At 40.1% G+C, this 16684-nt stretch overlaps 1 protein-coding gene across 1 annotated transcript in view; it reads left to right on the top strand.

Moving 5' to 3' along the window:
* LOC143026345 (uncharacterized) overlaps positions 1 to 16684 on the top strand; it is a 49152-nt gene that overhangs the window by 23518 nt on the left and 8950 nt on the right. The window contains exons 2-4 of the mRNA XM_076186564.1: positions 10878 to 11111; positions 11827 to 11982; positions 13686 to 13900. Of these exons, the coding sequence (XP_076042679.1) occupies positions 10878 to 11111; positions 11827 to 11982; positions 13686 to 13900 (605 nt within the window). The remainder of the gene's footprint in view (positions 1 to 10877; positions 11112 to 11826; positions 11983 to 13685; positions 13901 to 16684) is intronic.

Here is a 16684-nt window from a genome sequence, read left to right as displayed (position 1 = left end):
GAGAGTTTCCCTCATTTGAATAAAGTCGCCTGACAGCTAAAGGACCACTGATGTGTTGCATTTAATGATGATCTAATTTGCGGTAGATGGTTTTATCAACATATGAAGTTACTTGTATAGTCTCGTTCTAGTTTATTACAGATCTTGATAATAAGACAATTTTATTCAGCTTAAGACGACGTCTATATCTGTTATGCTGAAGACAGCATACATACCACAGCATGACATGAATCATAGCGAAGCATAACACTCATCACAGCATGGTATGTAACACACAACATAGCATTATATGAATCACAACGCAGCATATATCCTCAGCACAACATGATATGAATCACAACACAGCACACATCCTCACGACAGCACAGTACGCAAGACTCGAGGCATTGGTACCACCACAGACTGCTTCAACAGTCGAAAAGATGTTCAAGAAAAAAAAAGTTTGGAAATTATAAGTATCTTTCTTTGACTTGAGATGAGGGGAGGGAGGGGGAGTTTTGAGGAAGGGGGGGAGGGGGGAACTGTCTAAGGTCGTGTCCCTGAGGTGACATGTGAAGGCAGTCTGGCTGGCTGGCTAGGGGGTTGTCCGTTGGCTGTCCATCGCCCACGCAGACTCCGCCTACTTTGTAACATGCGAGTAACACAGCGGGATTTTTTTTTTTCTTCTTCAATCCACTTCTTTACTGGGTGGTACTCTTACTTTAATCGTCTGGATACCTACAGGTGATTTTATTCTTCTCCTTGGGACCTCACTACTTCCATCCCCCCCCCTCTCTCTCTCTCTCTCTCTCTGTCTCCCTTATCACCTCTATTATCACTACCATTTCAACCACCGCTATCTTTACCACCACCACCAGTACCTCATCACCTTCACCATCACTGCCGCTATCACCACGATCACCACCACCACCTCTCACCACCACCACCATCACTGCCACTCACCCCACCACTACCATCACCCCTCTCACCGCTTCCGTTCCCTCGCGGGGGGGTGGGGGTGGGGACGGGGGGGGTGTATAAACACAGACCGAGACTGGATTATGTTGGCTGCCAACTGAGGATGGGAGGAATAGAGGCGTGGCAGAAAGGGGGGAGGGAGGGGCTGAGGGCGTGATAGAGGGAGGGAAGGTGATACCACAAGCGGGGGGGAGGGGGGTGAGAAACGGGAAGGGGAGGAGAAGGAGGAGGGGGGATATCGTAAAGGGGAAGTGGGAGGGGAAAGAGAGTAAAGGGGGAGGGGGTGGAGGGGAGGGAGCGAGGCGTAACAGGATTAAAAGGAGAAATCGGGTAACGTCCTATCCCCACTCGTGCATTGTATCTGCCAAACATAGATAATTTATTTATTTATTTATTTATTTTTGCTTTCCTTCGTAATTATATATTTATTTGTTTCTTTTATACATTCGTTTATTTATTCATTTGACCTATTTATCACTGTTTCGTCTTATTCTATTTCATTTCATTTTCAATTTCTCGTGGGCGCGGGTTCCATTCCCAACGGTTACCTGTGACTAAGTAAGGCTACTAGCCCTGGAAGTCCAAGCACACAGGACAAAGATGGCGAAGGCTTCGGCCGCAACAACACAGCGTCTCCTGGCGTAATGAGCTCACCGTCAGAGCCACCTTTCGCCCCCGATCTCCACAAAGATGAATAAAATCACCAGGCGGCAGCCCGGGATGAAAGGAAAAGGGGCTTCTGGCTTGTGATGGGCTACAAATCCTACAAGGGCTATAAACGCCACAATATTTACAGACGCTACAAGGGCTACAGACACCACAAGAGATATAAACGCTACAAGGGCTACGGGTGCTACTGGGGCTACAAGGGCTACAGACGCTGTAAAGGCTACAAACGCTACAAGGGCTACAAACGCCACAAGGGCTTCAAATGCTATAAGAGCTACAGACGCTACAAGGGTTACAGACGTTCAAAGGGCTACAAAATGTACAATGGCTACAAAATGTACAAGGGCTACAACACCCTCTTCTCTGAGATTGCCACGGAGAAGAATGAAACAGCCCTTCAGCTCAAATCCCCATCGGAAGGGGCTATGTGAGCGGGGCTTAAATTTAGGGTTAGGCTTAGGGCTCGGGCCGGTAGCCCGACCAATGTAATACATTATGCATTCAGTTCTGTCTTGATGGACACCAATCTCCTGTTCCTCCTCCGTGGATCAAGACACCACCAACAGGTGAATAAAATAGTTTGTTGACAGCCAGAATAAAATATGTGAAGTGTTTCACCTTTCCCTGAATGGTCGGGATTCGTCACGTCATGAAATGGCAGTTACAGTAAACGACGACGGTTGTAAAACGCATCCAAAGAAGTAATAGGAGTATTGATATATATATATATTTGTATTTATGTATGTATTTATTTATTTATTCATTTGATCATTTATTATTATTTTTCCGGATGGGAATTTTCTCAAATTGAATCAAATCTAATGGCGGCATGCTTTATATTTTGACCTATGATGAATGGAATGGAGGGAATATGAATATTATAAGTTCATTATTATTTAGCTTATTGCAATCATCATTATTATAACTTAATTATTATCGTTATTATTAATATTATTATTGGTATTGTTATTTATAATATTATCATTATTAATATTATTATTAATTTGATATTATTTCCCAGGATTGGGGATTTGGGTAGATTAGGCTTTTTCACGTATCACAGGAAATAAAAATTAAATTACTTTTGAGATGAGTAATATCCCAGTAAGCCTTGAGAGCATCTAGTGAGCAATATGAATATAGTAACAAGACGACATTACGCCTGAATTAGACTGAAAGAAGCAAGAAAGAGCTGAGGAGGAGGGGATGGTTTTTGGCGCGCGCTTGTAAACATGTAAGCCCTGCATTTCAGCGTTAAAAATAATCCCAGTAGGCTGTGCAGAGAGGAGGTCAGACAGATGGGGGGAAGAGGTGATACAGAGAAGCTTGCAGGAGTGATGTGGCAAAATGAAATTAAAATGGAAGAAGTTTAGATGCTCCTTATGTCATCATATATAAGTTGTAGGTTTTACTCGTAATATCTTAATACAACTCTGTTTATTCGGGTCATGGTATGTGTGCATTCGTTTTCCTGTAAAATTTTCCGTTAATCTGGCGGAAGTTAGAAGAAACGACAAGGTCATAGAACAAAGCGATTTAGAATTTGAAACGGAGCCTCTAATTCGAAGTTTGTCGAAACATGGGAACATTAATTAAACAGATAACGTAAGATAAGATAAAAACTATAATTAAGGTATTAACAAAAAAATCGAAACTGAACTGTCGACTCTTTGAAACCAAGTATGTCGATATGTAAAAATGAACAGTAAGTAAATAAACAAATAAACAAAAATTGATAAAATGTAATAAATAAAAATGAAAAAAAAAATCCAGAAACGACAAAAATTCCACTTTCCCAAAAAAGGCGATTTGAATTTTGTATCGAGCTCGTCAGGATTATCAAAATGTGAAAATGAAAAATGTAAATATATACATGAACAAAATAAATAAGTAAACGAATAAGTAGATAATAAAATTTCCCTTAGTCGTATTTTCTAAATTTTGGCGATTTGAATTCTGAAACAACCGTTTCATGCTACCTCAAATCCAAGTTTGTACAAGCCAGTCTAGGTCCCTCTGTACAGAAAAAATGTGGTTTTAAAGGTATAGAATTCTATACTATGCAAAGAATTAGATTCCTTTACAAATATGAACCATGCGTATACATATTTAAATCGCGTAAGCCCGAAAGATTATGCTGGAGAATTGACAAGGGCGAATCTAATTCTACACTTACGGCACCACATAACTTTTCAGCCAGGATGAGATCATGCAAAAGAAAAAAGTTCGAGATATGGTTAACATTGAGTAGGAATTTATCAGATGGCCATGAGTGTGTGTAACTTTTTTTATCGAAAACATTTAAAAGTTGTAATTTTCAAGCCCGCCCGCTTCCTACAACTCCCTCTTGTTATGACTGTCCCATCATAGAGGGCAAAGGTGAGGAAGATTATTCACCTGAAATTATCTTTACTTAATTTTATTACAATTTTGCTGGTCTTTGATCCAGATTAATGATAAAAACTAGTAGCTTTTACGTAATGATGTAACAATGGACTTCAGCGAAAAAAAAACGATAAATGTTTGTGAAATATGTTTACGAGAAATGGTTGCTGGAGCGAAAAGGTTTGATAAAAATGAAAGCGGAGCTTCCCGTCTGCGGCGACATGACGTCAGCAAACTCGGCTGCGCATGCGTCAGCACGGTCCAGTGGCTGGTAAACATATTCATTAGGTATTTCAAAGGTGTGATTCACCCTGGTCTTGGATCACGTGTTTGTCTCATTATCGACAGCTATTACCCTACCGCATGAGAGCTCAAAGCTCTATTGCTAGATATGTGGGTAAAGTGACCTAATACACGCACACACAATAACTTGTTTGTGAGTGTGTTTACGTGTTTATTTTTGTCTCGCATCCTTTTGGAATTTGGGTTTCCCAAGTGATAATCATCATAGATTGTGTGTGCTTTTATATGTTGCTTTTTACACCAAGGAAAGGTTTACATACAACTATCAATTGATAAATGTGTTAATGAGGAAATGCAAAAGGCAAATGACCAGACACTATTTAAATATATATATATATATATATATATATATATATATATATATATATATATATATATATATATATATATATATATATATCAACGCGCGCGCGCGCACCCACCCACACCCACCCACAATGCGCCTTCTCCAAATTCATTTAAGTACAAAAACACCCAAACTTTTTATGAAAAAATCGAATATGATTGATCTTTGTACAAACGTTGATCTTCACAACCTCTTCCTACCCACCCACACTGCTCATCCCCAAATAATGTGTTTTCCTCCTAATCCTCTCCATGAACACTTTCCGATACATCTTACCAACTACCGGTTTACAAAAACTGATTGTAAGACAAATTCTCTAAGGACTAAACCACCATTTTGTCCGGATCCGGCAAAAAATAATAGATACATAAATAAATGAATAAACAAAATGATAAAAAAACAAAAATACTGCCCTCTGGCACACTCCCCTCCCTAAGACAAAATTCAACAATCTCACCAGTCAATCTACTAAAACTGTTCCACCCTTTACCAAACGCTCCACTTACCACCCATCCATCCCAGGTGCCTTACCAATTGTCACAATTTTCAATACTTTCTGTATCTCCTCTTTCCCCATATCCCCGTCATTTTCTTCTGCCATCACATTCATTTTCCTGTCATCTCTCTGACACAGTCAATCCCACTCTACTCTGACTTCCATGTTCAGTAATTCTTTGAAACGCTCTCCCTTTCTACGTCTGGACCCTTTACATTCTTCCTGCCGTACATTCTTCTCTTAACTCGTTCCATTTGCATACAAAACGTGTGTGCATGCGCCCGCCCGCGCGGGTGTGTATGTGTGTGTTTACCTAACTGCGCAACGTTCATACGATTCTATTTCCTATTCTCCGATATGTCATGTTCAGCTTCAAATACGTGTACGATTCCAGTTTGGGCTATATCACGTGAGCTATTCCAGGCGTGTGTATGTGTGTGTGTGTGTGTGGCTCTAGTGTCTGTAGTTCAAGTTTTTCTAGTGTGTGTGTGTGTGTGTGTGTGTGTGTGTGTGTGTGTGTGTGTACATACAGATTTACACAAACTAGAGGTCAGGTGGAATGTCTTCTCTGACACTCGGACATTGGCAACCATCTACTGGTCGCTCTGCATGTTAGATACGGGTCAAGGGAACTTTCATTTTGTTGATATCATCCTGTTCTCTTCCTGGTCTCCTGCCTCCCATAAAAATATAATTATAATGATAAATAAAAGTAAAGAGACGGGAATTTTTGTTCAATACTGACTACTAAACATTTTGTTTTAATTTTGATTACTATTATTATTGGTTTTTCGCAACACGAATAAGGTTGGAAAATCACACTATAGCATTTACGAATAAAAGCAATTGAAAGGAAATTGAACAAGATCAAGTGACAGCAAGGCTTATCATACCTTCGAAAAGTCTGTCGCTATAGGCAGTTGATAGAAATTGTTTGTTTAAATTCATTCACGAGATTTTGACCCCCTGACGGATTATACCGCCGTCATGAAGGGTTTTAGCCATTTTAGTTAACCCCTTTGATCAGTTGATGCACTTTCCATTTATTTATTTATTTGGGAGTGAAGGAGTTGATATAGAATCACGTAGATGTAGTGCATAGGGCCAAGACATGTCATTCGATTTAGAAAGAACATGTACACACACACACACACACACACACATATATATATATATATATATATAAATATTTGTTTATGTGTATTATTATTATTATTATTATTATTATTATTATTATATAAAATGCCATGAGTTGAATCAGTCTGACAAGCACCTTTCACGCCTACTCATGATGTCATATCCTTATTTTATTTTCCCACGTGTGTTGACCTGTCAGTACGAGTATACCCCACGGTTCTGAGTAGAGGCTCCCACCGGAAAACTGGAGCCACCCTAGTCATAAGAAAGATTCTTAGGAAAAAAATCCATTAAAAACATTGCGACAATCTATTTATTCATCCATGGTGGTATGACGTTATATCGCTTTTCTTTTTGTTTATTTATTTATATTACTTGCATTTATTAATTAGTTAATTTATTTATATTACTTGTATTTATTGATATATCTGCCTATACATATTATTTGATCTGTGTCTTTATTCATTTCTACTTCTGAAGCAACCATGGAAGTGACGGAAATGAATAAAGACCTCGTCACACTACGCGTCAAATCATGGGGAACTGACCCCGGCGGTCCCCGCAACACACTCACATTGAGTCGAACGAGACGCTAGGCTCGCTCCACTATCCTCCCAGCAATGTTGGATTGGTGAGGCGCAACAGAAAGCCCACCAAACCAACTCACTAATCATGTCACAGAAGTCGTAGCTCTACTGACGTGAAGAAGACATTATTCAACTGATAGAACTTTACAAGAATAACGTGTGCCTATGGCAAGTGAAACACCACTTGTACAAAGATATCAATGCCAGAGATGAGCTGAGAAGCATGAGCCATATACCCACGGCAATGAGTAGCCGTTTGAACACAGGACGGGTAAAGGTGAGTGAAAGGCCACCCTTACTCAAAAGACGCGGACTTTAAGATTGCCTGTCGGCAAGAAAAGTGCCACTTGACAATAAATGAGGTAAAGTCTTTAACCCCTTCCTTAGTTTTGATGTGCCACAAATATGAATAGAAGAGCCCGACGACAGCCAGAATAAAATAATTATCTCGGGAGTACGGAAGGGGTAATGGAAGAAGGTAGGACAGGGACTAGAAGACAGGGCGTGGTCACAATTGAAAGAATGGGGGAACGTCAAACTAGGCGTGTCCATTTGGGCGGGAACAATACTTTTTTTTTTTTTTTCAAACGAATGCTATAACGAACTTCCGAACAAACCCCAATAAGAAATATGGATTTTTTTTCAGCAAACGAATGCTATAACGGACTTCCGAACATACCCCAATAAGAAATATGGAATTTCTTATTGCACATTTAAATTATTTCCTTACAAAGTAATTCTCGTCCAATTATTTTTTTCATATTAATAAATTTGTATTCGTTTATTCTCTAATGTCAGTTTTCATGTGTTCGCAGTGGTACTTTTTTATATATTTTATGTAAATGAGATATCTACACATAGATACGAGCTTCTTCAATTTAATTTTATGGCCGGCGACTGATTTTATTTGGTTCAATTGCGATAGTGAAGAGCACAAACTGCTTTAGGTTAAAGGTCAGAATACACAACGGCAAATATTTTTGCTTTACACTTGAATTTAGGCAACGAAAACGCTATTTTTTTTTTTACTCTAAAACGGCTTCGGGGATTTACGGAAGTGTGACGTATGAGTAGTCAAACATCGTTATCCACACGCCATTGTTCGCTATTGTTTAACACTGAATCTGTTGAATATCCGTGAGAAAATTTAATAAGTTATATTTTCAATTTTCTCACAGATAGTGAATAGATTTCCGACGATAGCCGAAGCCGTTTTCGAGTTGAGAAATAGCGTTTCTGTTGCCTAAATTCAAGTTTAATAGCTAAAATATTTCGTGGGAATGGTCGGAAGTGATTCTTTGTTTACTCTGCTTGGAGTTTTAAAAAGTGTCAATTTATGCAGTCTGACCTTTAAACGTTTTGTTGCATTTTGTGACGAGTCATTTTTTAATTACCGTCAGACTATTTTATTCAGCAGAGTAATAACCCATTCGCAACAATAACGCACTGGAGAGTTATTAATAACAAAATTGAAATTATAATTTATAGAGAACTCTGAAAGTGAAATTAGGAAAGTATATACTGTATGGTGAAAATAGAGGGGTCTCTAGAAAATGAAGTCTTTCGTGTGAAAGGTGGCATAAATCAATCACCAAGACTGATGATTAGTAATAACAACAATTACAATAGTGTAACTACACCAATCAGAGGAATACTTCAAGAAGCACAGGGAAAGGAGGGAAGTTACTCCAAATTGCCCCAGTTGCCAGGAAGAACACAAGGCATGGAGTGCCAACTGCAGCGCCCGGAAGCGGATCCTGGCAAAGCCCACACCTCGCAAGTAATGATTGAATGCACCAGCATGGGGTCGTCAGCCCCCGCCCACGCCGCCTCTAATGTCAGTGAGACGTACGCCCGCCGCCTCTAATGTCAGTGAAAGCATATCCGCTATTGCCAGCTGATCACCTCCCCATACCTCGGCGGAATTAGTCCCCCTGCAAGTCCCGAGTGCCCCTGTACTCCCCCAGACCTCTTTCCAATCCTCCCAGTCTGCCGTGGCCAACGAAAGTATGAAGTTCATGACCACCATGGTTATGGCCATGATGAAGTGTATAGGGGTGATCGATTATACCACGAAAATATCCATGTAGAAAGCTGTACAGGATTTATACGACCAATTGATCCGAGTTACCCCGCCTACTCCAACCTCCACCCCATCACTGTCTACAGTGATGGGGAAAACCGCAAGCTCGAAGTTGGATGTTACGGCCGTGGAAGACAGCATCACCACCACAGCCACCCTCCACCCACCAACTCATCTTCAGAAGACAGCTATCCGACTTCGAAAAACTGGTACCCATTGTTATCTCCGTGCAACAGCAAGGAGAAGGCAGTGGTGAACAGAGTCCCCCACATGTGCTTCTACGCGATATTTTTGGCTTATAGTGTCACCGCTGCAGTAATGGGATGGACAAGGAATGTATATGCTGTGTAGAAATAGCTGGCCTTCGGCCTTGTATTACATTTGTGTAGGTTAAGTCCATATTACGTCTGTACTACAGGCATTTGTATCCTCATTAAAAGCACAAACTAGGCCCTGCCGAGCCATGTTTCGGTCAGGATGGGTCGTTTGCTACTTAAGCGTACGCAGGGTGCGTATATAAGGATGCCAGGTCTTGGTGACCAGCCCAGTTCCCTTTTGTACTTGTAACCAGTAGTGCCCGACCCAAGGCTCGCGGTCACTCTTGTGGTTAGGGCAGGCCTCGGAGACCTGCCCGCCGACCCAGCCTAGGTCGACACTTGCGCTAAGCAGAATAAAGCCACCAAACTCACTGAAGTCTCACTCCCTCGGCACCAAAGCACAAGTAACGTTCTCGTAATGTTACAAGGCAACAATGGCAAACGAGCAGGAGAGGTGGATGGGGATTCCCCCACCTCCCCCTCCCACCTTACTCCTTTTCCTCGTCCACCCTTTCATCCTACTCCTCCCCACGCCCACAAAACCCATCCTCCTCCTCTTTCCTACACTCCTCCCCCTTGTCCAGCTCTTCCACCTCCACCCTACTCGTCTTTCCTCTCCCCCTCCCACTCTACGCCATTTTCTACATCACACCCTTCTCCTACTCCTCCCTCCCACTCCACTCCTTCCCTCTTCCACCCTTCTCCCCCTCTCCCCCACCCACCCTACTCCTCTTCCTCCCTCTCCTCCTCCCACCCTACTCCACCTAACCCCTCTCACCCCACTCCTATCCCAACTCTGCCACCCCTGTCCCGTCGAGAACTAAAACTCTTGGCATGGATTCTCAGCGGCCTTGTAGGAAAAATCCACGTACTATAGGTTGCCCTGGCCACAAGGGACGAAGATGTCCTCTTGCAGGAGACCAATTGGCAGGTCATCCGGGTCAGTGGATACCAGGTATACTATACAACTCGGAGCGGGGACTCGCTCGGATTCGTTATTTTGGTTCGGGCAACGGTTGCAAGAGAACCTGTACCCGCCGTGCCTTCTGGAGAACGAGTACAACATATATCATCCTCAAGACGGTGAACTGAAACCTGGGAAGTTGTTCTCCCTAGTCGGCCATAAACCCACACTCATTGCCGGGGATTTTAATGCCTTCCACCCAATCTTCCGCTCCCGACGACCCAACCCTACTGGGCAAATGGTGAATAAGATGTTTCCGCCAGAATGAACTATTTGTGTTGGTTAGGTCGATGGAGATCAGGTCACCCCTCCGAATTGTGTCGTCTTCTTCCTTCCCTCCTGCGGTTGTTACGTGATACTTACATTTAAACACAACTTATCTCTCATTTAGTCTGAAGATGAAAGTACTTACTGTCTACAAATTTCCCTTCTGTGGTTATTTTGCATTATATATATATATATATATATATATATATATATATATATTATATATATATTATATATATATATATATATATATATATATATAAATATATATATATATATATAGATATAAATATATGTATATACACCAATAACAAAAACAATGCTGAAATTCTTCATCGGTAAGACGTCTGTGTTTACTCCATACAGGTCTCTCCAGTTTGGCTTGGTGCCTGAACACGCCGGAAGTCTATCTGAGGCGCGATGGAGGAAAACAAGAGGAGACCTACCTCCCCTTGAGAGTCTACGGTGATGACACTTCTAATTATGTTCTCGGCTGCTCCTTCGACCTGGATGACGGCGAGAAGGTCTTCTCCATCACATGGCATCACAACAGGCTCAACGATGTTATCTTCGTTTGGAAACCGACAATGATGCCTAATGGTACGTCGGACTGTGTTCAAATCCAAATGTAAACTGTCTCGAAACAGACTATTTCCAAGATAGTTGATAAGTAATTTTTGGTTTTGGGAATTGGGATGTGCTTTTTTTTTTTTTTTTTGTTTCATACTGCCTCTTTTATGGTGGAACTTCTGCTGCCGAGAAAAAAAGAGACCCTGATTAGAATGTTAGTCATTCGAATCATTCACCGCTTTCGGACACGCTCGGTCCACGACACATTTTCCTCCTTATGAATTACCGTGTATTAGTCGAAAGACGTAGTTTAAAAAGTTCAAAGTGTGTAGACATCTTTTACACAACCTCACGTCTTCTCAGAAAGGAATGGCGCAAGTAAAATTTCGTCATTGTCACCATCGAATTGTTCAGATGATGAACGTGGTCTCCCAGTGATGACCGTTTAACGTCAACTCCCTCCTATCAGGAGGCTAGGACTGTGCTCCTAACAGAACATTTTGTAGCGTGAAATTTGAACCATGCACTTGGTCCAACTCGCTGGCGACAGAGTTCGAATTGGCGTCACCTCAACCTTCGCCGTAATTAGTGACTCTATAACCCGCTCAGCCAACGAGCATCCATCCAAGATCATATACAAATTTCCACCACTTAAAGGGAATTACCAATCCAACTTTCCCTTCTAGTGTTACCAATCCCCACATATCTTTCCTACTATGCTAATTATAATGTTTGGCCTCCACAGTTTATGAAAACTATTACGAGAATGTCAACATGGATAGGAAGGATGGCAATATTGAGTTCCTGAACGTGTTGGTGGAGTTTGAGGGCATCTACTTCTGCCAGATCTCGACCAACAAAATGTCAAGCATTTCTCCATCTTATGAACTTGTCATAGCAGGTGAGTTGCTACACAGTTAATCTGTATTGGATATGTTTTGTAGGATGTAGTGTCAGTTCTAGACTTATGTTTCTTTAACAAGAAACCTGTTGTTCTCTAGGAAGAAACACTTGTTCTGTCTGTACTGTGTGGATAGGAAAATTTCTGTTCAGGAGGGGGGGGAAGGGGGCCACTCACTGGTTAACTCTCCTTATGGGAACAGTAACAGAATCTTCCCCCTTATAATGGAGGTAGCCAACTAAAGTCACTCCTTAGAAGATGGTCACATTTTACACAGTAGTATTTCACTTGCCTCCAGAAATCCCCAGTAGAGATATAGTACTTCAAAGACAAGAATGGCAATGGTACACTTGTGTTAGATCACCTCCACACCCTGAAAGATTACCAACATAGAAGAGATACTAAACGAATTATATACAACCACCTCCGAGAAAACACAACACTGTCTTACATTCACTCACTCTAGACAATTGCAAAATCCATTCATTGAGTGACTTGAACTGGTGACTGTATCCTGGAGGCCATAGGTCTTCTGCAAGAGAAAACTGGAACAACTGATTGATTAGTCAATTAGGGAATAATCACATGGACCTGTGAGAGTCATGTGTTAAGATATTTTTCTCTTTGTAATTATCACTGAAAATACAGGTACAGTGAGACCTCTCGTTAACGGACGTTAATTAGCTGTGTTTGTGGTGTGTTTGCTGTGTTTTTGGTGCTGTTGTTTAGTGCGTGCAATCACTATGACACCCAAAAACCACTCCAAAACACCACAAACACAGCGAAAACACCACAAATACAGCTAATTAATGTCCGTTAATGAGAGGTCTCACTGTATCAAAATAATATCTTATAAGCTATTGTTCTGATACCAACTCAGTATACAGCAAAATGTCAAGGCATCCCTTGATAACTTTGGCTACTCAGTGAAATACAAATAGATGTCAAAGTAACACCTTAGGTGTTCAGATGATGTACACCCCAAAGGTGTGAAAAAAAATGTACATTAACTCTGGTTGATGCTCATTCATCCACAAGAATGATTATTGTGTTATTACAATACTTCTTTAGGTAATATTAATGTCTTTTTAAGTAATACTGTCATAATAAAACAACAAAATGTTTGATGATCAAACAGCACCAGAAAAATATGACGTCATATTTTTCTGGTGCTGTTTGATCATCAAACATTTTGTTGTTTATTATGATTTTTTGTTTTATTTGACCAAATGACAAGACATCTTGTCATCGGAGTTGAATGGGTTAAGTGAAGCAGATTTGCTGTGGATGTGCTGTGTCTTGCTGAGTTGCTTCTGACCCAGGGTAGTGGGCGGGAGACAGGGATGACCCATCATCCATGAGGAGCTGTGATAGGAGGGAGGAAAGTGTGATGGATGGGAGTGAAATGAGTTGGAGTGGGTATATGCCTTTTGACTTGGCTACCTCCCTTATAAGGGGGAAAAAAGCCTTTGGTATATAGATAGTGTCCGAATTGTGTATTGTTCAAAAACCTGCTCCAAGCATTGCCCTCTGACATGCAAGAATTTTCTTCAGAGAATATGTAACCTTTTACATAGGCCATAATCTTAACATTATCCTATTATAATCTTGTTTGATAATGTAATTCCACACTACTGAAATCATGATTGAATCATACTCTGGTGTGAAATTGCTTACTTTAATGTGTTTACCTTTTTCCTCAGATATGGGCAGCCATCATTATAGACAATCCAACATCAAAGTTCCAGGGAAGCAGTGCAGAGAACTGTACAGTTTCTCAACACCTGCTATATACCCACCACCAAGGGTGGACTCTGGTGTATGGGATGGAAATCAATGGGTGCAAAAATTGGTACCAGTGCCCCATCTCTTCAGCAATGGCTCCATGCAATATGCAGTTACAGAATTTGAGTTTGAGGTAAATGACAATTTTTTTTTTTTTATTAATTAACTCACTGCTTTTGGCCTACATATAGGTACAGACCAAATTTCAGAAATTTTTTGTATGGATTTACCTAGTTGTATTTTGCAGGAGGAGAGCTATGCTCATAGTGACCCACGGTTGTATCTTTCTGCATCCAGTTTTTTCTTAAAATCATGTATAGTTTTAGCACTCATTGTTTCCTCTTTCAGTTTGTTCCATGTATCTATTGCTCTTCTGTAATTGTCTTTCTTAAGTTTCTTCTAGTGTCCTCGTGTATATCTTGTCCCATTTTAGTGGGTCATCTCTATCAAGAATTTCCATCCCTTTCATAATTCTGTAGATCAGTGGTTCCCAAACTATCTTACAAGATGCCCCCTTTTTGCTTCCAGTAGACCCGCTTGCCCCCACTCTCTCTTTTGTTTATATGAAATGATTCTTGCATTTATTTCGTAGAATTGTTCAGGAAAACAGATTTCTGTTTGTATTGAATTTTAATAATGAAAGCCACCCAAACAAATAATGGTACATTCCAGAGACATTTTTCTAAGTAACTAAAAACGAAACATTTGGTACAAAGGGAGTGAAAAAAAAAGTTTGAACATTAGAAAATTGTGGTTGGTATCGGTAACATGTCCAAAACGTGTAAGGAGAACTAGCTTAATAGAAAACGGGTTGGAGTGACTGCTATAACTATGATTTGCATGTATGTAATGGCAGATATTTGTTTTTTGAATGATTTTATTATTCTAATTAAACAAATATTTTTGAGCAGATGACTTCACGCCCCCCTTGTATCTTCCTCACGCCTCCTGAAGGGGGCGTGCCCCCTAGTTTGGGAACCACTGCTGTAGATGCTTATCAAATCACTTCTTTCTCTTCTTTGTTCTAGGGTTGATAAGTTTAGTTTGTCCAATCTTTGTTTGTATGTCAAATTGCAAAATGTTGGTGCCATTTTTGTCATTGCTCTTTGAATTCTTTCCAGTTTCTTTTTTTTTTTTTTGGTACTAGGTGTCCATAGAGACTGCTTATTCCAACTGTAGTCTTATCAGTGTAACTAGTATCTTCTTTACCATTTCCTCATCCATGTAGTCAAAGGCCACTTTCATTGATCTTATTAAGTTATAAGTTTCTCCAACTATTTTGTTGACATGTTTGTCTGGTGTCATGTCATTTGAGATAATTACTTCTAGGTCCCTTTCTGAGTTTACTTTTATAACTTCCTTTGTAACAATTTTATATTGACCTGAGATTCTATTTTTGCTTTTTCCAAATTCCATTATACTACATTTCTTGACGTTGAAATTCACTTCGTTCTTCTTACTCCAATTCCAGACTTTGTCCAGGTCTTCTTGAAAAGATTTGCAATCTTCTTCTGTACTTACTCTCTTCAATAGTTTCGTATGATGTGCAAAGAAGTTCATATAACATTCCATACCTTCATCCATGTCATTTATATAAACAGCAAACATTATCAGTCAATACAGAGCCTTGGGGGACTCTGCTTATCATATCTACCCAATTTGAGTTCTTTTTTCTAAGTACCACTCTCATTTTTCTTCCGTTCAAGAAATCTTTCATCCATTGCAATACTTTTCCTTGTATTCCATCTAGTGTTTCAATTTTTCTAAGTAGCTTTTTGTTTGATACTTTATCAAAAGCCTTTTGTAAGTATATATATGTATATGTGTGTGTGTGTGTGACTGGTAATATTCATTGTTATTTTTCAGATATGACTTATTCATACTAAAATTTATTATTGCATTGACTCAGCTACTCCTGTATAAGGGGGAAAAGGACCTTTGTATGTGTATAAATTCATAATCTAAAGATCTTGTACAGAAAATTGCTATCACAAAGAATTTCAAATTCTTTGACAGAAAGGGTCAATAGAGCAGGTAGGAAACCCCAAACACTATACACATGAGCCTCACTTACCAAACCACTGTAGCTTACTCTCAAGTGGATTAGGGTCTCTGATATTTTTCATCATCTCTTCATTCATTTTGTGGAAAACCACCTTTATAGTCTTCAGTCCATATGTCTCACCCCACACTCTTACTGATGTATTTATCAGGTGACAGGTTATACCTTATTAACCCCTTCCATACGGTGCCGCACACGTAGGCGTCATGGACTTAGATATCGGTGGCAGCAGCCAAAGCCAGCCGTACGACGTGTCGTAATAATAATCGCATCATAAAATATAGTCACCGCTTATATCGATCGTTCTCTCTTCACCCGTGAATTTTGATAACCATAGAAAATGCGATTACAAAAGAATTAGAAAGAATGTCATTATGGAGGGGCGACTACAATAAATATAATCAAGACGCCGATATGGCAGCCTCGCGAATACACTCGCTCCCCATGACGCCTATGTGTGCAGCCCCGTATGGAAGGGGTTAACACCCTCACATCTTTCCCATCTATGCTTTTCTGCAAGCCATACATTTCCCCTATAATCTTTTGATATATTTGTCAGGGGATATGTTATATTTTATCAACACTCCCATATCTTTCTTCTTTCACTTTTGTAACTGCCTCACCTCCCATATAATAATTCAGTGATTTTTTTTTCTAATCCATTTTCCACTATAGATTCCATGTATTTATGTTATCCTCCCTTTTTGCAATAACTTACACTCCTCATCTCTCATTATTCTCATGACTTTTGTCATCTGCAAACATGATTGCATAGCTTGTGTCTTCCATCATGTCATTTCCATATTTAAGGAACATGACAGGACCTAGTACTGACTTATGGGATTTTACTAGTCT

Source organism: Oratosquilla oratoria, chromosome 6 (genome assembly GCF_046742065.1).
Source record: "Oratosquilla oratoria isolate Oo_2021 chromosome 6, ASM4674206v1, whole genome shotgun sequence".
NCBI classification, from domain to species: Eukaryota; Metazoa; Arthropoda; class Malacostraca; order Stomatopoda; family Squillidae; genus Oratosquilla; species Oratosquilla oratoria.
This window is presented reverse-complemented; position numbering and strand designations above follow the sequence as displayed.